The following is a 26,021-nucleotide window of genomic DNA, read 5'->3' on the forward strand; positions in this document are numbered from 1 at the left end:
GCTGGCATTAATTGAAAACAGAAATAAAGGCAGGACTTTTAAATTTTCCCGGGGCGATTTTCGTCAAGGTCAAAACAGGAAGACACAGCACACACTGCCACCGATATCAGCATTTTCTTCATTCGCTTTAAAGTTTATATTTTCCATCTCTTTCTCGATCGTACGCAACAGCTTGCCGAATGAAGTCGGGTAAACGCTACACAACTCACACAATCAACTGTCCACACATGCGCTGCGGCGTTTGAGCGTTATTAGCGTGTGGTTTGTTGCGACTTGTATTTTAGTTACCGTCTACTTTGTCAGTAGTCTGGTCTGTCACAGAAAACCTGAATATGTTAACTGGAAGTGAGTTATTTGTGTAAAAAAGTACGGACAAAAGTCGCGGTGCATAGTAACGTTGCTGATATTTCCTATAAAACCACGTGCATTGTGTACACCGGTGAACCTGATTGATTTTTTTACATTATGGTCGAAGAAACCGTGAACGAGGATGGGAAAGTAGTTTTGAAACGAAAAATAACCCTCTTTAACGGTGTCGGCATAATAATCGGTACTATAATAGGCTCAGGAATTTTTATATCCCCAACTGGAGTTTTTATTTATACGGAGTAAGTACAAATTTTTTTCCCGCCTTATAATAAGAAACTGATTATACTTAATAAAACATTATATATATTGTTTGTTATTACTCTAATAAATTTACTATAGTATATCTAAACAATATAAATTTTCTAACGCTAAAACTAATTATAACGTTTCTTAAAGTAAAAATAATTTATACTTTGATTTATACTTTTTTGTTCATATTAATATATTTATATTTTAAAATTTAAATAAAACAAACTATGATTTTTTATGAATGTACTTGTTTTCAAAGTATTGTAATATCGAATAAGAAAATCAACTGTATCATTAATTAAATTAAATCATTAATTGTTGTTATAGGTAAATAATTAATTATTATTCTAGTGAAGTATTAATATAACCAGGCTTTCTTTAAATAAAATCTTATTAAGTTTCTTAAAATAAAATCTAGTTTTGTAAATGTTTTTGTATTTAAAATAGTATTTAATATTATGTATTTAAATTTTGTAATTAAAAATGAAATATTGATGAGAATTTATCTTTTAAAAAGTTTTACATCGTCCCATGATATTTTAATTTTTCTCTATGTCAGATCTTCTTTATTCGTAGTTATAAATATAAATGTTGATAAATCAAGAATTAAACATGTCGATGTAACCATATCATTGAAAAGTTTAACATAACACTATAGGGAAAATATATTCCTATAAGACTTCATTTGAATTAAGTAAAATATTTATTTCTTACAAATTTTGAGGGAATTGTATTTGACATTTGTTTGTAGTTAAATAGGAAGGCTTTTCCACGCGTCACGCATCAGATTATCATGTGGAAATAGGTCGTGTAAGATTCTATTTTAAATGGATCCGTGTAATTTTTAAGCACTTCTCAATTAAATGCAAAATCTGTAAGTTATTTGATTATGGCAGTTTATAGGCGTAAACGGTTAAAAGGTCAATAAAAACGGTCAATGTATAGGTCATTTGTCAGCAAAAAGCTTTAAAGCTTACATTTATTTTCAGATAGCTTATATTGAGTTATTCTATCTTCTATCTAATACTTTATTTCAAAGTGGTCTACGTAGGCCCTCCGGAGTCTATGGGATACTTGACGGGGTGAACGATGGCGTTAAAAAAATAGGGTTTCATAATTCGTGTTTCATAAGCGAAGGTCTACAACAATTGATTTGCTCTCAATAGTGAAGAACTAAATATATTACATAAATAATAGAAAATATTGTTAAGATTTTACCGATCGATGTTGTTTAATAAAATTAAAAAAAAACTTCTGCAAACATGCACTTCTTGATAACAATTATATTTGCCAAGAAAACAAGGGTTCTGCTTTGTAAACATCGTCGTTATTTATTTTAAATAGAAGGTTGTAATTATTTTATATTTATTTATATTATATAGTATTTGTGTATAGGTATACATTAATATCATCTTATAAGTATTTATTAGTAGATAGTATAGTATTTATTATGTATCTGTTACCACCTATAATAAAACACTACGAGTATTTAGTTGTACTATTGCGCTTTGATTATTTTTCTACACATTTACGCACCTGTCTACTTATTATCTCTGCACCGCTTTAAGTTAACTGATAGAGAATGCCTATAAACCATTAAGTCCGCACTTACACAACGTGTTAAAAGTGTAAAAGTAAATACACCTGAATCAATCTTTATATCTCCATTAAAGTTTCTCTGAAATAAACTGCTGGTAAATTGATGCTCTTTTAATATAAACGATAGAAGGTTTACTGGCGTTTTTTCTGCCTCTTGTCCCAGGTCGAATATTTTTACATTCTTGGTCTAGCTTGTGAGTTTACAATTAAGTATTATTTCCATGAAATATATTTTTTTATAATTAACCAACTAATTGCATTCATTAAATCCTTACAAAATGTTTAGACCGGTACAATCGATTCGATTAGTTACCGTCCTCCTTTAAAGTTGAACGGTGATCGTACCTTGCGCACGAGTTAGTAATAGGGTCAAGGTTTAAATGGCATTAAATGAAACTACACATAAAATTGTCTCTTATCGCATCATTATTACACTTAACGCGTACCAACAACTGGTATTTCTTTTATAAATAATAAAAATGCTCTAATGTTTAGCACGATTTTTAAATTCTAGTACAAATTATGATTTAAGTTACGTATGTATCTCAAATATGTTTAAGTTCAAATATGGAATTGTTCTGGCGTGGACACCACCTACACGTCCTATTGGAAATCTACGGAGGAAGCTAATTCTCTAAAAGTAGACGTTCTCGGCTAAAATGATGATAATGGCGAAAAAAATTTACATCACTCAATAAGAATCTTAAATGTGATAATGGTAATTATACTTGCGTTGGTTTACTTTAAGAACTTATTAGGATTATGTGATCTAATAGATGGATTAGAACCTTTTATATTCTGGGTTATACTTCGCAAATTTCTATTAAATAATAGAAGTCGCGTAGAAAAGAAAGGTTATAAGAATGATAGAGGGAAGTAAAATACTATTTTTTGCTTTGTTTCCCTCCATCTTTTAAAATATTTCAGACACGTTATAAGATTTATCCCTTAAACTTTTTATATTTTAACCTAATAACGATAAAACATGTTTGCGTTGTTTAAAGCTAAGGGTGGTAGAGATGGATGCGGATGAAGTCCGTGACATTAGCCATATAGCTCTTAGAACTCGGATAAGGTTTCCGCAAGCTATGCTAAAATCTTCTAAGCCATTATAACCCTTTCACAGTAGTTGAGTGAAGGAGTATATTAAACCAGTGTAACTGTTTAATTAAGTGGCTGTGTGAATGATTAGGGACGGTTATTTGTTGAAGTGAGATCTACTCGATGGTCGTAGGTGATGCGGATGATGAGGACGGCGATGGCAGCTCTCGGATATCGAGTCAGTACCGTTTTACCGTTACCGATGATCTTAAAAATCATGTTTACATTAAGTAGAAGAGCAGAGCAATGCCATTCCTATGTAACAGGATCTTTCGCAAGTTTGCCCGATGTATTGAGGCTGTCAAGATAATATTATTTAAAGCCTTCAGGCAAGTCTTTTACACGTGCAACCTTTAGACCGATTACCCAGCGGGTCAATGCTCTCGGTGGCTAATATAATAATGGTTTCAGAATTTTAATGGGTCTATGACAGCACTACAGTGCGTTAAGCGTGTTCGCCCAAGCAAACAAATAACATCTGCAGTGTTGCGGAAAAAACAAAACCGCTAACCACTGCAGGGTCTGGGTTAGTCCCAATCTAAATCGGTATGACTCGCCTTTTATACCATTGTCAGGAAGTGTAAGTCTACTGAAAATTAAGTATAAAAAAATAAAATTATATATAAATCAAATTAAAAATCAAATTATGTATAAAAATTATAAAATATTGACCTATTACTGTTACGTAAAAAATGTCACTAACTTACTAATATCAATTGAGCTTAAAATAAAATAATAGTTTAAATAAATGTTTTTACTTTTAACCTATAAGAAAGAAGAAAGTATGTACACTAATGTGATTATTTAGATATTTCTATTGCCAATAGTATAACAGAACATTTTGCTAGTTTTATTAAGGAAAAAAACTTTATAAATTTTTTTAATCCAATGAAGAAATTAAAGTTCAAACGGTTGCTTTGCAATACATTTTTAATATTATTTATGCGCCATAATTTAAAACCTTAAATATTAAAATGATAAATACAAGAAAAAAAAACAAACTCGTAACGCCCAAATGCGGTCTTCAAAAAATTAACAAATCCTCAGTGAGTCTGAGTGTATATATAATGAAGTTCCTCAAGGTATCTTAGATTCCAGATAAAATTTGATTATTAAGTCTAATGTTAAAGCATTCAAGAGTTTTTAGTCAATCGAAATGTGTGGAACTTTGTTGACTCATTTATATGGTTCATATTATAATGCAGACACCGAGACTTGATAAATTTCATTTAAAAGAGCAAATGTTGTGTTTCTTGTCGGCTCTTCTCAGCAGGCCAGCGATCTGAGCTGGTTGTAGCTTACTATAATACTAATAATGTTAAAATATTCGACTACTCAAAAGCCTACTTGCCTACTTGAATAAAGGTATTTTGAATCTGAATATAACTGTCCATTTATTTGTTAAATTTTAGAAATCTGCTTCAAAATATCGATTAGGAAAAAGTGATTGATTTGGTAAAAAAGTGCCAAAAGGACTTACATATTGATTCATAAAAACAAAGAAATAATAATTTATGAAACATTTAAATACAATATCAATCTTCATCTTTTAAAATTTACGCATTATGTCTATTTATTAATAAGACTTGATAATTTTTACAATGCTAGTGTCAAATACTACGAGATAATAAAAATGGTGCATAACTTTTTATTTATTTAATAAGGGCACATTTACATAATTATTATATTTTCCTAGAAACTGTTCTGACATTAACCAAAAAAATAAAATAAAATTTTGGTAATTCCTCACGTAACAGGAAAATAATGTATTCATATAATCCACACCGACTAGTAAGGGTAATGAATCACTTCAAAAAATAAAAACATTTTTAAGTGACCATTTACTTAGACCTAAAGTCTTATGGCAGGTAATCGAGCGCTAAACACGTATAAATACAACAGAGGGAGGTTTGGTCAGCAAATATCTGTAAATTCTGGTATGTTTTTGCCTCCAAAACTGCAGGCAAATATTTTCGATAAAATATATCTTCTTCGTCTTCTTTTCAGTCTATGGACGCCCACTGCAAAGCATAGGTCTACTTCGCTGCCTGCATTCAGTGACTTCTCGTGACTTCCCACGACTTTAGCTATGTCGTCGGTCCACCTAGTGGGTATTGTCGATGTATATTAACAGAATATTGTTGTTTCAGGTCGGTGGCAGCATCACTTCTAATATGGCTCGTATGTGGTTTATTGTCAACATTGGGCGCACTTTGCTATGCGGAACTTGGAACGTCCATTACGAGATCCGGCGGTGACTACGCCTACATTTACACAGCGTTTGGACCTCTACCGGCTTTCTTAAGAATTTGGATTGCATTACTCATTATCAGACCTACAACACAAGCTATTGTTGCACTGACATTTGGACATTATGTTGTAAAACCTTTTTTCCCTGAATGCGATCCACCTCAAGATGCCGTGAAACTCCTTGCTGCCGTTTGCTTATGTAAGTATAATATTTCATTCTTATAACATTAATAATCATTAGTATATATTTCGTTAGTAGGACAATAGGATACAAGACACGACTAATTAAGATAAAGTTCGTTGGAATGTTTAAAGTGGATGGCGTTAGGTTACGTTTAACACATCGTTATCAACGCTCCAAAAAAATTAAGACTATTTTAAATATTTCGTATCTTGTTATTTTAGTAATTAATTACATGTTATGTTTACTATACACGTTGTTTGGTTATGTGTAAAAGCTTTAAATCTTGAACGTATAACTCATTTGCTGTCAATTAATGTATGGTACACCGTGTCGAAAAATCAATGATTACCGAAATAATAAAAAAATGAACTTATAGTAAGGTATAGGGCGTTCGTACTAAGAAAAAAATCGTAAAATTAAAGTTAGTCACCTATACGCCACAGACTGCAGTGCTAGAAGTTATTGGACTGACGTATTCCAATAGAAATAAATATATTAGTGTAACATATTTCAAAGTGGTCACTCTATAAAGATACAGGTTGATTGAAAATGGGTCTGAAAACTTTAAAGCTTTTTACTGACAAATGACCTACACGTTCACCAATGGGCTGAAAGTTTTTACCCCTCTAACCTATAACCCTGTAAATGTTTTTATATGTTACCATAATAACAATTTATTACTTATTTTTATCTTTATTCATAAACTTAATATAATCTATATGAGGCCGTTTATTTCTTTTACCGTAATTATGCTATACTTGCACTTGGTTATCTTTTATGAGAGCCGTAAAACGTTTATGCAAATTGATATCTTAACGTTGAAAGTAAAATTCGTCTATTCTTTGTCATTTTTTCATACAAGGCTTCGAAATAATCTGGCAAGATAAATTGAGTTCTATTATTCTTATAAAACATTATTAATATAAGTAGTTTAAGATAAGTAATAAATATGAATAAGTAATAAACAATTATGTTTAAAATAAAATAATTATAACTAAAACAGATATAAGCAATGGATAAAATCTGTGAACAAAATCAGTGGTTTATTGTTAATTTTTAAATGTCATGAATGCTAACCGTGTTGGTTAATTACCGTTCAGTGAACTAAATAAACTATGTTTAACTGTCTTTTTTATGCTTGTATTAAATTTATGTGTAACTTCAGAATCACAATGCTCGTAATTAACATGTATTTAATCTGAAACGACGGAATGGTTTTTTTAAAAGTTTTGAATGAAATTTTATATTTGATCGTAATACTTAAGACTTGTTTTTATTTAATTTTATATGGGCGTTTGATCTCAATTTTTATTTTAATTAAAGTAAAAAAATTAAAACATCGTAACTGGATATAAGAGACCCTAAGTCTGTCTGTCTGTACTCGATAGATTCAAAAACTGTACAAGCAATCGCCGTGAAAATTTGGTAAATTACTTAGAATTATTTAACCAAAATTTTCTGAGAAATTACATATTTTCTTTTAAATATACTTATGTTTGAGGTATAAAAACTGTCTTTTTGTTCAGATTTTGAATTAGATACATAACACAGTAACATTTAGTTGGAAATAGATATTAAAAAATGTTAACTGTTTTGTCTATTTGTCTATTTATCTATTTTAGCCGTTATTTAATTGTCAACTAAACGAACATACATATAGTTAAATGTTATTATAATGCAATGTCTTTACATAATCTCAATATAACGATTATTCATTATGGATTGAATACTCGTAGTTAAAATTATAACGAATTTGTCATCCAGTCCAACAAAACCGAATTTGTCATCTTTTATTTGTAAGCCAAGAAACCTTGAATCGTTTTGATACTTATTCGCATGCAATAACCACAAGACATGTATAACCATTTTATGAAGGGCATTTTATATAGAGACGTGCTAGTTTCAGAAGACCGATTTTGGTGAATTTAACTAAATTATGGCATAATATAACCATTGAATACATGAGCCGATAGTCGCGGCGTGGTTTACAAGGCAAGGCTCACGACAAGGAGGACTGATGACATAGACTGGATGCGAGCAGCTAAAGACTGGTCATAGTGGCGATCTTTGGGACTTATATCTTTGCAGTGAGCATCTATGTGATGATGTGATGATGATAATAATTACTGAATTATATGTAGTTATTGCCTCATTTGTCACAGCGTGTGTTTGTCTATCTTATATACGTTTATGACCTGTTTAATAGAACATAAAATAATTAAAAAAGTAATATCTTATCCAGAGCAATAATCCTGGCGACGTACTGACGTTATGGGGATCGTCATTTGTAAGAGACGTCTGTCCCACGTCGTTAAGATCGCTGTTCATGTCATTAGATATGCATAGTAACATGACTCATATAGTTTCTTTGATCATTAAATATATAATCTCTCGTGTTTGTTAAAGTACTGAGATAGATTATCGATCATAGTTTTATGATTATCTTTTTAAGAGCCATTAGCTTTGATTATACGTTTTAGATATATTTTTTTGCAAACTTCGTTTTAAAAATCTAAACATTTATACATATCATTAAATCCACAAATTATTAAAATTTAGTAAATATTTTAACACTGCTAAACGCATACGAGATTAAACACACTATTGCCAATAATTATATTATGATTATCGAAATGGTACGTTCATATATTTTATAAATTTAAATACAGAGTATTTATTTTTTATTCTTTACCCTTCTTGTTACTTAGCCTTACCATTTTAAAAAATCACATTAAAAAATCGACAATTATGTAATTCGCCAAATTTCTTAGTTTTAATTAAAGTAATTTTTTGTAGTATTATATAAAGATGCAAGCTTTGTTTTTTTTTAAGATAAAGGAATACTGGCGTTTTAGAGGTGCATGCGATCAGTATTGTTCGCTTTGGTTAGGTATAAACAACCCAACAATAATGTCATTATATACGAAAGAGAAGTGGCTCATCGTAACTGTAGTTTGGTTAACGACTAGTGATATTTGGTCTAGCTAACAAAGTACCGGAAACGGTTACATAAATTACGAAATTAATCGAAGTATTTCACTACAGTTTGTCTTTTTACATTATCATAAATAATGACATTTAGAGTATTGAAAAAAAAACGTAAGTTTTTCATAGAAATCAATGAATCATTGCTATGGTATTTCTGCAGCCGAGCTGTAGTGCGTGAGCGTTAATGTTTAGATTTGAAGGAAGTCCTAAGTGAAACACGTACATATTTCAACGAATGTGTATGTAGTTCTCGAAAGAATTTTGTTTATTATAACCCTTGGATTGTACACTCTTATTTCTGAAACGTATCACGTAGCATCTGATCCGACTTGTCTACTAACAATTTAGATAACAAATTAATCTAATTTTATAGGGTACTCTAGTGCCACTACAGACTTCAAAATTTTATTAATTGAAAGAATGTTGAAATTTTTGTACCGATGAGAAATTAATTCTATATATAACATGCCTGCCTTCTTCGTAGACTTATGAAAGCTAGTTCAACCCCACTTGCTTAAGAACTTTCATGAAATCTAAATTTATGAAAGGTCAGACTTATGGTTTCAAAGATGAATCAGCACTTTGGTGGAAATATCTTGTATATAAAGAAGATAGATAAGTTTATAGAAAGATAAATCATAAAAGATTGTTATGTAAAATAATCTCACAATGAAAGAGATGTTGGTGTCAAGATTGATGGAAGTCAAACACTTGTTGCTGATGTTAATACCGCCCTATACTGGCGTTTTTATTAACTTGTTTACACTCAGATGAAAACCATTGCGCTGTTGTTACCAATTTGTAACAATATTGTTTTGAACGTATTCGTTATACGAGCCGGACAGTGGGAGTTCATTGTTCAGAATTTCAGTGTTTACCTTAATATTAGGCTATAGTTACATTCATAATAATTTGTTTTTAAAAATAATGCATTCAGCTCAAGCTCAAGCCTTACTTCTTAAACTATGTAACTAATGACAAAATATCTTCGATGTTTTGCTATTGGAAAATCTTCTCAACGACTCTTTGCAGTTTCCCATGTGAAAATGTTTATAAATTATGCAAAATGTACACCTTATCGTATACTGCGTTTTGCCTTTCACAAGATGATTAAAAACCAGTTTAGTAAGGAAATTTAATTATCGTAAGATGCAGTACGTGCACTGCACACTCTATTAATATCATAGTAAATTTCTTAACAAATCTATATGTCTATAAGATATTTTCACCTTTGTACTGTCTCATCGCGTTATCTAGAGACATGTAAATTGGTAGGAATATTCCCTTCGGCGAGAAGAACGGATTCTCGGAAGTTCATTCATTCCCACGGTCGATTGAAAAGACTTTTTGAGTTGGGACAGTTAGTATAATGTGTTAAATCAGAGTACAATATAAAGTTAATAAATGAAGGTGAAGTTTCTTTAGCGTTAAACTGTTTTGATGCCATTTATTTTCTCCGTCAAACAGCAATGTTAAAGTATTGAGTTTCGATTGAAAGCCTCCATCGAAACACACCGTTAGCATCGAGCACTCTTTACTTAGCCTGCCTAAGTAATCAGACTAGACAAACTAAATATCAAAGTCGTTTCAGCCCATAACCTACTGGCATAGGCTTACTCCAAAGATATCTATAGTGGGATGTACCATAATCGCCACGCTTGGCAGGCGAGTTAGGGATCGCAGTTTGGTATTATTATAAAACTGAATTTATAAATATTGTATAAAAATTATATTTTACAACGTTTTATTACACAAACGAAAGTGAACATAAATTATCGTAAGTTTTCTGAGAATTTTTCGTTAATGTAATTTAAATTATTTCCTTGTTATATTTTAGACAACAATTTGCGCACAAACAGAACACACAATTATCATAATATACTTAACAACAGCTGTGTCGTTACTAAAGCTCACCCTAATAAGCGATGTGTGACCCTTGATATGAAAAAAAAGTTTCTAGTAGTTAGGGTCGTGTGCAGCGTGCAGTAAATTTACTTGTTGATTACAACTAACGCTAGAAAGCTTACTAACATTTTATATTGTTATATATAAATACGATATAGTAATTATTTTGTCAGGATTTAATCCTATGTTATTTTACTCTCGTATTTTTTTTTTATTTTTGTATATAAATCCTGCATGGAATACACTTTCTCTGCAAGACCAATGATTTGGCTATTTGTTTCGATCGTGAGAAACTTTTAATGTTTAGTTAAAACTGCAATAACGAATTCGCACTCTTTTTTCTCTTTGTTGTTACGTGGGAAAAATCGTCAGGCCAAGGCAGCAACACGTTCGGAGGGGAAATTTTTGCACCATACCGAAGTTTCTATGTTGGTTTTATTTCTCGATGAAAGGATAAAGCTGAAGTTTACCATCATTCACAATGAGCAACTCTCTGAATTATATCACACGTCACCACGAGTCACCTACAAACGTGCGGCTGTTCATAATGAAATCCACCGTCACCAACATTTTTGTTGGAGTCGTAGGAAACCATGATGTATCCTCCGCTTTCGCTGAGCAAACCCACTACTCTTACTATTAAATTAGTTATTTTAATATTAGGAATAACGACGACATTGCTTTATTATTTATTATAACACAGCACTTTGCGAATCTGTCTATGCCTATTCATATGACAAATATTTTCGTATCAAATATGAAGTTATTTGCCTAATGTGTGAATCGAGTAATTGAATATCTTACACGAGTCATGTTTACGATGGCTCATTTCCTTTTACATATTGTTTACTGCTGAATTCTGTATCGAATCATTTGTGTAGTTTACTTATCTGTTGAATCACTGTAATAGTAACGATATATTTTGTTTTAAGCCCTGTAAATATTTACTTAGTAAATTAATTATAGTAACTATAATTGAGGAAACTTTAAACTGATCTAGGTGATAACTTTAGCTTAGCTGCGAGATTAAAATTAGATGATCAGAAAAAGAATCAAAGTCACAAAGTAGCTCGAGCCGAAAAATCGTTGACCACGAGCTGATAGACGTGGTTTGGGCAGGCCCCCCACTAGGTCGAACGTCGACATAGCTATGATATCGGGAAGCCACTATGCGGGCAGCGCAAAAATGATCATCGTGGTGATCTTTGAGGAAAGCCTATACCTTGCAGTGGGCGTCTAACGGCCGTTATATTGATGATGCTTATATCACAGTACCCTTTAAAGATTTTACTATCAAAAAGAGTGCTATATAATAAAAGATAAGCGTAGCGTATATATTGTTTATATTTTTATTAATAATTTAAATTTTAAGTAAAAAATGCAGCTTAATACCATTATTAAACTGCATTTTAAAAATAATTTATTTTGCTTTTAATCACCAACCAGTAACGGTCAATATGTATCAGATGAAGTCTATTTGAAACACTAAGAATTGGAACACCAGTTACTTGATTGATCGGCGTTCGATCATTACACTGGCGGAAGCTTTCTGTTAACCTAATTATTTGTCAAAGGGACGATGTTCTCAATAAACACTATCGTCTGTTGACTACGGTTGTTTGATAAATATACGTTTTGTTATATCCATATAAGGGATAAATTAAATATATTTAACTACGACAATACATTAAGTAATATCTTTCTATTGAAATAATTATATTTCTGTTATTAATGAATTAATAATACATGCTCAATTTTATTTTTTGCAGCAAAATACATTACGAGTACAATGTATATAATGTATTTAAAAAAATAAATAATTATTTTGACAGCTTATCTATTTGCCATTTTAATATTAAAATATCATCCGTTACATACTTGTTGATTTTTTTCTGGTAAGATATTCGAAATGGGTTTAAAATTATAAAAAACATGCAAAATGACTAACTATTAATTTTATACAAAATACTTACCGTTTTAAGCTGACTCTATAGGATCATTTAAATTCGTTAAATATACCAGGATTTTAACGGTTACGATACAGTAACATATTGAAACTAGTTATGCTTCGTGAATACCTATTAGATTTTTATTTAGCGTTCAAACTGGCTCATTTTCCCGCTATCTTGTTAAATGAACTTCATGTATTTGATACCTTATAACGATGTGATAATGTGAAACATTTGTGTTACAAAAAATGTTTATCCCAGCGTGAATAACTTATCAAATTAGGATAGTTTTACTAGAACACGAATTACAAGTAATAAATTATTCATAAATCACCATTATAGACTTTATCACTATTGTCTCCTAACATGTAAGTATATGCTCTCTCTAAAAATCGATATGATAAGCTGGTTTCACACTTTTTACATGGTTACTATCTATAACGTCTCCAGATAAATATCTCTCTCTACATATTTATAAAAAAAACTAAGTTTAAAAAATGGCAAATGAATATATTTATTGATTATAATTATAAAATAATAAAAAATATTGTATGTTCATATAATATACGGATTTATATAAACTATATTACTAGTTATGAATATGCCATAAGAAAGTTCATGGTTTCATAACTTTAATCATAGGAGGATATTAGCTAAGTTGCATGGTATGTTCTTATTTACAGTGATTAAATGAAGCTCAGATTTTTTGTGAAAATAATGTAGAACGCAGTATACAATTATATTATAACTTAAGTAAATTAAGGCAAAGGTTTTTGCTATGTTTCATTTTCGTTTTCATAAATGAAAACAAATTGTTATCGTATCGTATTTAAATATTGTTTAATTTTTTTGACATGGAGTAAAATTACGAAAAAATTATTATCTTTATGTAAAAGTTTTAAGCAAAATTTTATATTAATTAAAACCGTATGGATAATCTGTTATAAAGGTGATTGTCTGGTAGAGATCGCCTCGAGCGATAACACTGCCTGCTGTACCGCCTCTGCATGAATTGTTTAATTTTAAGTTATTGCCTGTAGGTAATACACACATATTTTTACCAAATATTTTTGTGACATTTTCTTATAGACGCATTTTATTTCTGTTGGTTATAATTGTTGGTTATATTATTGGTTTAAAATAAAGTGTAAATAACAAGTATTAAACTTTGGTTTCTAGCCGGCCTTTCTCAGCTGATAAGCATTTTGTGGCCGTGTTAGTTTACCACTTAATGTTAAAATAGTTGTTGGTCAAAAGTGCGTTGTTCAAAGCCGCGTAATAATTTAAACTTTGTTATGTATTATTATTAAATGATTCAGAAATAATGGCCTACATATGTTCCAAAGCAAATTACGTACTATGTCCCCTTGGACCAAATTTCCACGCGAACTATTTTACGACGATGATTCAATATTTCCTCCATTAATATTTGATTCGAATATGCATTTCGTTATGAAATAATCAGGTCATATATACCTGGTAAAGCTTAGACGGTTTACAAGTCGTTAACTTTTTACTTACAGGCATTCTCACTGCAATCAATTGCATAAGTGTTCGTTGGACGATGCGCATTCAAGACGTTTTCACCTCTTCCAAGCTGCTGGCATTAGTAATTATTATAATCGCCGGATTATATTACATTTGTATAGGTGAGTTTATTGATTGATTTACTCCTTTTGTTCTGTATGACTAAATAGTACTATATAATAGACTATGTATATAATAATACTAAAAGTATTACTATTCGAACTTAATGCTTTATTTTAGTTCTCTACCCCTCTATGCAGTGTATTTTACCAACAAATATACAATGTATCCGCTCCTTTAGCCTTTTTATAATATTGTTAGAGTTATTTCAAGATTTTATTTCCACGAACGCCGTGCACTATCATCAAGAAATAAAAAAATGAAATTTAGCATTTCTTTATCTAAAGATCATTAATACTTTTGTCTTTTTATGAACAATGGTTTTATTTTTTTGTGAAATTAAATTTGCATGCGCTGCATGATAGAAAAATTAGTACAATCACCCCATATTTGATATAACAAACAAAATGGCAGCTATTTTATTTTGACAGAAAAAAAAGGTATGCTTTGCGATAACATTTTCATTCTGAAGTAGGTGTAAAGGCAATGTTACAGATGACTGGACACATTGTATAACTTAAAATACAAAATTACAATTTTTTTTGATTGTAAACACTTGTTTATATGTAAAAACGACCAACAGATATTTTTTAGTTGTCTATTGCTAGATTTAGTGGCCATAATGAAATGGAAAATAAATAAAACTATTATTGAATAACTAAATATTTATTTAGTGTGTTATGATCTACAGTTGAATTTTATGGTCAAAACATTTTTAGTAAGCAAGAGCCACAAATAAACAAAAAAAGGAAATCAACCAAAGACCTTATTTGGAAACTGGCTGATTACGAAATTAATCAAACGAATTAGCGAATAATGTTTATCAGACTTGTCTGTTAAATGTGAGTTTATAACGATATCCAATACTGTTATTGAATATTATTTTTATTTACACATAACTTTGTATTTTAATGTGAAAAATTTAAAAACCTTCTTCTCCCTTCTTTTACTTATGTTTTCACAACCTAAATTTTGATATCGGTTCTTTTTTTAGATCTTCAAGATTTAAGTTATATAGACAATTAATAACGTTTAACATTATTTTCGCGGTCTGCTCGGCAGAGCCTTTTTACTATAATAAATAAATATCTGTTTTCTTTTGTAAAGTAAGAAAGATACGTGTCATTCCGATGCAGTATTTTGTCTAATTAATTTTAGGTTGTGTAATGTCAATATTAAAAAGGAAAAACTTTTCTGAATTAAATAAAAAAAATAATTTTAGGTCATACCGAAAATTTCCAAAAGCCTTTCGAAGGCAAATATGACGCTGGAAGTATTGCCCTGGCCTTCTACTCTGGACTTTTTGCATTTGGTGGCTGGAACTACCTTAATTTTGTTACCGAAGAGTTACAGGATCCTTACAAGTAAGTTTTTGAAAATCTAATTAAACGCATTGTAATTAGAAATATAATATTTATTATGAGTTATTAACACCTGGACAGAACAATTGATTCGGATCCTTGTTGCCCTCAGTTTTTAATTTTTTTGCTTGTATTACTGTTTCCAGTGCTTTAATAAAATAAAAATCAATCCATTACAATTTTATTAGCGCTTCATACCCGTATCAATAAAATAACATTGCATATAAAATAAACTGTCAACGTTAAACTACTTATTTTTATTGCGAGTTTCCTCTTCATAAACGGTGGTATTCCCCTCCGCGTTTGTTGATATATTTTCCTCTTAAATTGTGATCAAGTTATAATTTCCGCTTTGTACAATAAAAAGAAATCGACTCAAGGTTGTTTGATCTTCCTGCGCACAAACTCGGTCAAGTGCACGTATCTCTGAATAGTTTCGCACTTTATCTTGTCTCGAATAAAATTACATTGGATTATTATGATTGATAGACGTATACGATAATTTATCACATAAAATGTCATGGTTCATGGTTCAAAACCTGATTTCATTTACGGCACCATAGACACAGCGTTTAGATTTACGCTGACCGCATTCAGCCACATCCCGCGACATCTCATGACAGCCAAGATCTTAAAAGGATCGTCGGTCCAACTGGGGGAGTCTAACCACGCCATGTCTACCGGCTTGTGGTCGCCGCTCAAAAATCTTTTGGCCTCAACGGCCGTAGATAGTATGAGTGATGTATACCCATGCCCATTGCCACTTCAGACAAGAATTCCTCGAGATACGTACGACACATTGGGGAGTGTAGATAATTCGAAAGAGGCCTATGGGTTGCAGCAGGCGTCTGTCGGCAGACACGATAATGTTGAGACAGAGTTGAAGGCAAAATAAAAAAAAATCTTATTTTAATATACTGTATTTAAAATTATAGCAATATCAATATTTTAATACGAGTTGCACTTTCGCTACGAATATAACCGTTACAGAGAAACTATACTCGTTATCTGTTCTTTGCAGAGATGGTGCTCGTTCGTAATGAGCTTTGTTTTATATCGGCACGTACAAGTATAATGTACGTTCCTGATAAAAGGGGCCTATATTTTATTAACCTTTTTTTGGTTCATAAACATATTTTTATCTATATGTCATCACGCAGGCTGCAATAAAATATTTATTAAGTTGAAGCAAAGTACCGAAAGCCGGTTATCGTGTAAATTAAAAATATGTTTGTTATTCGTTAGTAGCATTGTAAGGATATCGTATGTAGAGTACTGCAAAAGCCTCTTCCATCATAACTATCGTCTAACTAACACATTTCATGTCAATTGAGTAAAAATATAGTTTTTATGGCGGTATTCGGGATCGGTATCTATAATTAGCGAGTTGTGACTGATAACCCGTTAGTTAAAGTGAAATCGCTGAAGAATAAATGCGTGGGCGCCGCCACCCTAATGTTGATGACTAACTGATGGAACTGAGCGGTCAATATACCTCTGTTCCGCCGTACGCATACATAAGGCGCGGTACAGCCTTTTCGGTAGCACAATCAAAATATGTTATGGCCATATTAAAATAAAAAAATAATATATGACAAATGTTAAGATTTATTTTAACTTCTAATTTTTTTAAAAGTTTTATAGCATTTATCCTATGATTTTCAACGGGTTGCATATTTGTACATCATTTTCATGTAATAAAATACATTTTTATTGAAATATATTTCCGATATATTTAGATTAGATACATTTCATAGCGTTATTTCAGCTATATTAAGCTATCATGTTTTTTTTTCGTTAGAGAAAGCGAAAGGTAGTAAATGCGCAACACGTTGAAATAATTATAGCATGATAGAGTGTGACGTTTGAATAAAATCTTCATTTTAAACTATGTACTCTTTGTATAAATCATTTTAAAATGTTCCGTGAAAAATCTATTCACGTGTGTACGTTAACACGTGGAGATGAAAGTGATATACATTGTAGTGAATTTGGCGTTGCTCAGTGGTTGGTCATTTAAATATCATGTTTTATGTGGGTTTTGACTTATTTATAATATATTTTATGTGCAGTTCTTTTATAAAAGAGCCATGGTATTACCGTTTTCTTACATCGCAAAAAAAGGTAATGTGATTTTTACTTTTTCATATAACGACACAAAAGAATTTTGTCATCATCATTTCAACCGATGGACGCCTACCATATACATACGCCTACATAGGCCTCCCCCAAAAGTCTTGTGCTGACCGCATGCAACGACTTCCCGCAACCTTACTAAGAAGAATTAAATTTCCCTAACTTGATTTTTGACTTGAGTTTCATCAACTTCAAAATTAGTATTCTGTTTCATGTTTGAATTATATTTCTTAGAACACTTGTAAATTTGATTATTCCGCGCGCTCCGTTTTAATTCAATAACAACTATAGACTGACTCTTATATGTCTGTATATTAAACAAAGTATATTTTTGTTAGTAATTAAAAGTCGGGATGTGGTTTAATTATTGTTTCTACTTGTAATAAAAGTACATTCAAATTTAAATAGATATTTTTGATATTTATAATTTCATGTTAAGGTGTAATTTAATGTTTTACAATTGGACTACGACGTACTCGATGTCTTATAGGCATCCTCTACCGACTGGTTATATATATTATCCCACACACACACACTTAAATAAGAGGATGTAATAAATGGTTGCATACATTAATACTGTATAATATTCAATTAAAGTTACGTTGATTCTTCTGCTAAAAGCTCCCGAACCCTTATTCTTAGCACTTATTCCTGAATTGAATGTATCCACTATGGAGAAGAATGGATATATAGTAATTCGTCATTTTTTTATGAAATTACATCACCAGTAATAGTAATATATATGTTAAACCGTAAAAACGTTTTGTCCCAATAAGATTATAGTTTCGGCTTAAAAATGATCAACCTAAATTATTAAATCTATATTGGAAAGACAATATATTTTGTTGATGATCAAAATTTCCTGAAATACCTATAAACAACAAACAAATTATTAGATCTTAATCGAATATACGAATAATTTATTAGTGATCAAAATTTTCAACAATCAACATAAATTATTAGATCGTATTTGCAAAGATAATGTCATTTGTTGACGATCAAAATTTCCTTATATACCTATAAATACCAAATATAAATTATTAGATGGTATTTGGAAAGACAATGTCATTTGTTGATGATCAAAATTTGCTTACATTCCTATACATACCAGAAATTGTATATATATGTAGGTTCACTCTCACCGAGCCTAATTTTTAAAAGTAGCACACCGTTAAATGGAAAGTACGGTAACCATGACGGTAGCCGCCTGCAACAAAAAGTTCAAATATTACGATACGTATATAGAACGTTGAAAGTTAGAGATCTAATCTTAATAGTGTGCCAATTGGCCCTTCTTTAGAAGGTTTTATTGTTTTCTATGTTGATTGTTTATCGAATTTTTGAGGCGTGCTAATTAATTTATTCATTTTATTATCTCCACAACATCATTCACAATGATGTCTTGTATACATCATGAGAAGAATCTCAGATCTCAATTTGATAGACGATTTAACGTGTCTGTAATGCACCCTTCTATTTAAATGTTTGGAACCCTTGTCCAAAAGCGCCCTGACTTGAGAAATGCCCATAACAAATGAAAACCGGTTTGTTTAGTTGTCACTTTTACTTTACATTTAATACAATAGTAGAGCAATTCATTCCCAACTTCTATTATCGCTAAAAATCATTCAGATTATAACAGGATTTCTTTGCAAATTTTAGTTCAATGAACTTTAAAATTTACTATAAGATATTTTAATGACATTAATGACAAAGTCTGGAGGGCCGAAATAGGTTTGATATCATTCTATCATTGTTAAAAATAACGTATGTAAATGGTCTCCACATTTATTAGTAAGGAGCGATAAACGAGCGCGTTATAACAAAATCCAAAATTGCTCAAATCTAACAATGAAAAATGCTTAAACGTGTGCTCAGAACGTGATCCGTCAAATAAAGTAAATCTTCCTTATCTTGTGAATAGGTCAACGTCGCGGCAGTTTATGATATCAAATTTTAACGACGAATTTTTATTTAAGAAGCAATAGGCATTTATATATTACATATGTCTCTATATATATTAGTATGATGAGCAGTGATAGGTCAATAGTTGCGATCGTAGGTCAAGAATTTGATTCCCGGGACCTTATATATTTCGCACTTTCCAAAACAAGTTTCCAGAGGATGGATAATGCAGCTGCGTCCTCTGTGTACCATAACACCACAATGCAATCGCCAACCCGCTTGCCAAGCGTGGCGATTATGTTATATCCCCCACCGAGGCCTATGCCTTGCCATGGTCATATATGAGGAGTAACGACGATTTTTGTTTTTTCGATACTTCTGTAACAATACTAAGATTTTACAATAAATATAAAAATGATTTTACGTGTATATAAAATATAATAATTAATATTTTATATAACCATTTTCATGTAATTCGTTCGCGATGTCAGACACGTTGTATGGCATAAACTTTCGTAAAATTTATTTCTACAATTGCAGTTTCTCTGTCATCTTTATCAGCGTAATAATATGGTGGTGGGTGGCCAACCTGCGGCTCGAGAGCCATATGCTGTTTGAACGATTATTTTTTATCCCATTGATTGTAGAGTTATTTCAATTTTTAAATTTATATTGTGTATGCCATAGTTGATGGGAATAATTATTATTAGAACATCCAAACACCGACCATAGTTGACTAACTAGCATCTGAAATACTTACTGAATATTGTGGTCGCCACCCTTCAACAAAATTAAAAATTTATCTGTGTAAATTTTTATAACTAAATTCATTACACATTTTTGTTCTTTTCTTTACATATTTTCAATAAATTTAATTTCTGGATAAAATACTCTATTATTCTCGATATTCGATTTTGATTCGAGAAAAACATCATATTTCGAAAAATGACTTGGACTATCGAGGAGCTTGGCCACCTCAGATGTATAGGAAGTACAGGAAACTATATGTAAATGTTGCCGTTTCTTTTCAATCCGTTTTTGAAAACTTGGATTTGTTACGTAGCAGTTCACATCATAATCGTTTTAGGCGTCCACTGCCTAATAAAAGCCTCCCTCATAGATCTTCAATAGGGCCGCATGAAAGCGGTTTGTTTTTTGTTTGTACGAGTATAATTTACTTAAAGGATTTTTTTTAAAATAAATAAAGAATTTAAACTGCAATCATTGATTGCTAACTTATTCAAGAGAAATGAACTGATAACCATTTTGGATATACTGTTACTGTAATTCCCTATTTGCTTTGAGAAATCTCAATAAAAAGCTTTTATTTCTTTTCGTCTTTAATCATTTAGAAGAGGTTCCCTCGAGATCTATTCAAACATTTCTCGAAGAAAAGCTCTTTTATTTCCCTACTTTACTTTTAAAAGTTTAATCTTAACGGTGGACGTATTATCACTATAGCTTACTGATATTTTAACAATCAACAAATAAATGACGATAAGTAAATAGAATTCAGTTTATACATAGCGAATGGCCGCTTGAGAAAATAAATGCGGGTCTTTTTATCTTGCCATTCCATTAAGGCTATTGCATGAATTATTCAAGACCGTGATACCGAGTTAGATTCTTCTACATCGTATGTATTTAATGAAAAGGATCTTAGATATTAGACGTATATAGAGGGTGATTGGCTATAGGCGTATAAACTTTTAAAGGGTGAATGTATAGCTTATTTGCTGTTAATTAATGTATGGTACATAGAGTGTACCATAGGTTTTAAAATAATAAATAACGTTATGATAATCTAGTTAGAAAATGCGTTTCCAATATTCGAATTACTAGATAATAAAATTATTTATTGTTTACTATCAGTCCTTGCAGACTTTGTACTGTTAGAAGTTATTGAACTTTCGCATTCTAAAAGAAATAAATAAAATAATTTAACATATTTCGGAGTGATTATACAGGAGTGATTGGAAATAGGTGAAACAGCTTTTTGCGAAATCTTTTTGCTAACGAATGAGCTATACCTTCACCTCTTCAAAGCTTTTGCACTATAACCAATCATACTATCTATACGAAGTATTCTGAATTTTAACACTGTTTATATTACCATTAGTTCAGCTGTAAGACGCGGTTTATGTTTTAGAAATAATATTTAATAAGTGAAAAAATTATAAACTATAAAATTATGTCTAAGTTATATTAGATAAAAATATACTCAAACATTTTTTTTTATAATTTTGTTCGTCGATTTTTCAGGAATTTACCGCGTGCCATTTGGATAGCAATGCCCATGGTTACAATCATCTACGTGATGGCCAACTTGGCCTACTTCGCAGTCGTGTCTAAAATGGAAATGATGTCAAACCCAGCCGTGGCTGCTGTATGTACTGGTATTCTTTTACGATCGTTAAAATTTTTATTGATTACCGTATGGAATAGAAAAATTTCAATGGTTTTTTAGCTTTGTTGTAAGTTTTGTTACTATTATAAATATTTGTTAATTTTTCTATTAAAACTGATTCGACAAAACGTGTACAAGCGTTACAAGTACTGTGTGTTTACACAAAAATTTGAAAACTAGAAAGATGGAACAAAAATGTTAAAGTACTAATTAGCTGCAAAGTTTTCATTTTTTTATAATAGCGAACATTTTCAAATGTAAGATATTTCTTTGCATAAATATTAAATCTAATCGCTGCAGTAAAAGAAAGTAAATAATATTTATCACGATGAATATTTATGATTTCTTAAATGAACCCTATTCAAGGTAGCCATGTAGCGACACCATTATTACGACCTCTCCACACTCTGAACTTAAATAAGTAAGTTATACTATTTCCGCTGCATACGTTTGACAAATAATATTATTGGAAATGGTATTTAAAAACAAAATATCTAAAAATGTTTTATTTTTGTATCAGCGCCCCTCAACTTCTCCGGCGTTGGGTACTGTCAAAAATAATTTAGGCAAATTAACGATTCAGGTGTTCGGCGATCGTTTGTTCGGTGGCTGGAGTTGGATGATCCCAGTGTTCGTGGCTCTGTCTACGTTCGGCGGAGTTAATGGTGTGTTATTCACGTCGGCACGACTGTTTGCGACCGGCGCACAAGAAGGACACATGCCGGCTTTCTTTTCCCTGTTTCACATTGAAAGGCAGACGCCTATACCGTCGCTTTTCTTTACCGTGAGTATATCATTTTGTTAATCATTAATTAATTTCTTATTAGTGTTTTGATTTAAATTTTAATTTGATTGAAGTACAAAATAAATGCACTGCAGCATCGCCTTGAGATAAAACTCACGTTTCATGTCATTATGCCCGCCGATAGACGCCGACTGCAAGGCAAACGTCTCCTAGAATAGTCGCCACGGTGAACAGTCATGTGCTGCCCGCCCTTTATGTATTAACTAAATAAAACACAACTACTACTACATCTGCGAGATCAGGGAGCCGTAAACTTACTATTCAAAGGAACCAAAAATTAGCAATACAATATGAAATTTGTTATAATAAATCATTTTCAAATACGAATACTCGCTTTAATGAAGATATTTTTATCCAAATAATTGGAGTCATTCTTTAATTTGGTATCTGCGTTTGATCTTTTCTAACAATAGCTAAATAAGACTATATATATATTATGAAAATTAAAAAAAAAATAACCAACAGGCATCTTTTATAAAATATAAATTATACTATGCATTCTATGGTTTTGAGGATGATAGGTTCTCTAGTGGCGACAACGAGCCGATAGACGCGGCGTAGGCCTTTAACCAGCTGGACCCACGAAATAGTAAAGGTCCTCAGTGGGGAATCAGAAATGATTTTAAACCTATTAACATTTCAGTTTTAATGTAAATTTACAGAAAGTTTTTTATAGCTAAGCAACCTAGTTCTAAACATATGAGATAACTGTAAAATAGTAGTCAAAGGAAACACAATAATCTTACTTGACATTAATAACTTTATTTTTTTAAATTTTCAGTGCCTGATCTCACTCCTCATGTTGACGACCAGCAATGTCTTCGACTTAATAAATTACTTCTCCCAAACTCTTTGGTTATCTGTCGGTGCGTCAGTTGTCGGCATGCTCTGGCTTCGTCGAGCGAAACCCGACTTACCTAGACCAATAACCGTTAATATAATAATTCCGTATCTTTTTCTAATAGCTATTGCCTGTTTGGTTATCATTCCCGCCATTACTAACCCAAAAGATACAGGCATAGGTATAGCAATAATGTTGTCCGGAATCCCGGTGTACTATTTATGTGTTAAATGGAAAAGTAAACCGGAGAGCTACCATAATTTCTCTGGCTGCGTACTTAGGTTCATGCAGAGACTTTGTTCGTGTATTTATGTTGACTCTATAGAGAAAATGACTAATTAAATTATGTATTCTTGTATGTGAAGGACCAATATCGAGACTTGTATTTATTGATTATTTATATGTAATTCCGTTACAATGTGTACGTGCGTTGATATATTCCAATTTATGGAACAAATGAATATACTGGTATATCATATGTGATGCTTATTATTACATAAGAAATTTCAGATAGTTTATAGAATATGAACTAAATATTTAAAAGCAGAGATCTTCCTTACAGATATTACTTTAAGACAATACTTGACTTAGCTTAAAATTATATCTATATACACATAAACCTAACTCGTGTTAGTTACATTATTTATAAAACATGAACGGCTTCAATATTTTTATGATTTTTGTATTTTCAGCTTTGTGTTCGTCCGAAATAGGATAACAACGGATACGATGATGTTTCTAATTAAATTGTTAAAAAAATAAATTAATGAGAAACATCATCGTATGTCCATGTAAAAACTAAACGCAATAATTTAGTTAAATTTGAAATTACAAAATCTGCTCAATCACGGAAGTTTGGAACGAAGTTCGCCGAGTTACTCAATACTGATATAAAGCTACACGCTAAAAGTCATTCGGTTTCTATTCTGGTGCACGACATATTTAGTTTACGCAGTCACATCAATGGTCACTTATTCATAGAACACGCACGCACCACACCACACCCTCTGCAGACAATCACAATAGTGCAAGCGCTAATCACACAGCACCAGCAACTCCGCGCAGAACACAGGGTTATACACAACAGAACCAAACGCTACTACTCATCCCAGCACAACACTTGTTTTTAGAAAGCAGCCGCCCGTTGCTTAACCACGAACAGTGTGGGCGAACCGAGGTTGGATCCGGATCACTCCTTGGCTCGTCTGTAATAATCCACGCTGCCTTCCCAGTCTGCATACAGACAACATCAACACTACACAGTTCTACTCGGGTAGAGCGCTTTGCTACGTACAAACAACATCATGCAACTGGTACACGCCCGTCCAGCTTTGTTCATTTTTAAGTTCACGGACCCTTCGTCTCTGTGAACTTAGCTCCGACGAAGCTGTAAAAGCCCCAGGGCTAACAGCAACAATTTCGACCTAGAATAACTACTGCTAAGCAAGTTCTAGAGATTGTGACGAAGTAATACTTAGAGCGCAAATGGATAAACTAACAGTGAGTTGATTGGAGAAAGTATGTAGAAACAAGGAGAACCATAGAAGCACCAAATTGAAACTCATTCGTACCCTCGTCTTCTCCTATTTCTGTACGCGTGCGAAACCTGGACGCTTAAGTCTCGTAAAAGGAAAAGGATAGACGCATTCCAGATATAGTGTTGGTGCCAAATGTTAAGGATCCCGTGGACACCGCACCGCACTATTTGATTATTCTTTAAAGAGCTCAGAAAAAAGACCCGGCTATTCACAATCTACTTGCGTAGTATATTTTATTACTTCGGTCACATTACAGGGAGGCTAAAGAACGGTCATTTGCTGACTAAACTGATGTGCTTGGTTACGATCCTCAATCATGAGGAAGCGGCGAAAAGAGAGACACATAACTTTCTTTAACTCGAAGATACCAAACACGATACAAGATACAAACTTGAGTTCGATGAATGTGCAAAATTCGTAAAAGTTGACAGAATCGTACATCACCGAATATGATTGAATGAAAACATTTCATTCTTATTGAGGAATATATATCTTCCGGCATTTGATTTGGCACTTCGGGGCGAGGAGTAAGATTAACGTCAATGATTGACTACGTTCGGTTTCGTAGAGCATTGTCTCTTTTGCATAGTGCTCCAAGAACTCGGTAGGTTCATATAATAAGTAGTTTAAAACAATTGTGTTTACTAAACATTATTATAACATATTTTCTACGAAAGCTGCCGAGTGTACCAGGTTTTGAGTTTGTTGCCTGTATAACTATATGGACAGTTTAATTATATACTTCTTTTAATACCCAAATGCAATAAATTCTAGATGTGCTTTTGTT

The 26,021-nt window shown here is 31.7% G+C and overlaps 1 protein-coding gene across 1 annotated transcript; it reads left to right on the forward strand.

Moving 5' to 3' along the window:
• Window positions 1–240: 240 nt before the first annotated feature.
• Window positions 241–25,886, forward strand: JhI-21 (Juvenile hormone Inducible-21). Its single transcript, XM_068764911.1, has 7 exons — window positions 241–608; window positions 5,469–5,767; window positions 14,118–14,243; window positions 15,464–15,605; window positions 21,906–22,029; window positions 22,634–22,834; window positions 23,637–25,886. Exons 1-7 carry the CDS (start codon window positions 466–468, stop codon window positions 24,036–24,038), a joined length of 1,437 nt encoding a protein of 478 aa, XP_068621012.1. The 5' UTR covers window positions 241–465; the 3' UTR covers window positions 24,039–25,886.
• Window positions 25,887–26,021: the final 135 nt, after the last annotated feature.

This window comes from Battus philenor, unplaced genomic scaffold (genome assembly GCF_028537555.1).
Source record: "Battus philenor isolate CCGP_79_NKW_IND1 unplaced genomic scaffold, ilBatPhil1.0.hap1 SCAF_2, whole genome shotgun sequence".
Classification (NCBI taxonomy): Eukaryota; Metazoa; Arthropoda; class Insecta; order Lepidoptera; family Papilionidae; genus Battus; species Battus philenor.

Excerpts from the sequence above, each read along its gene's own strand:
- JhI-21 (XM_068764911.1), top strand. The coding sequence starts at position 466 with ATGGTCGAAGAAACCGTGAACGAGGATGGGAAAGTAGTTTTGAAACGA. Across the intron at positions 609-5,468 it reads GGAGTTTTTATTTATACGGA|GTCGGTGGCAGCATCACTTC; the intron begins GTAAGTACAAAT and ends TTGTTGTTTCAG. Across the intron at positions 22,030-22,633 it reads CAAACCCAGCCGTGGCTGCT|GTGTTCGGCGATCGTTTGTT; the intron begins GTATGTACTGGT and ends TTAACGATTCAG.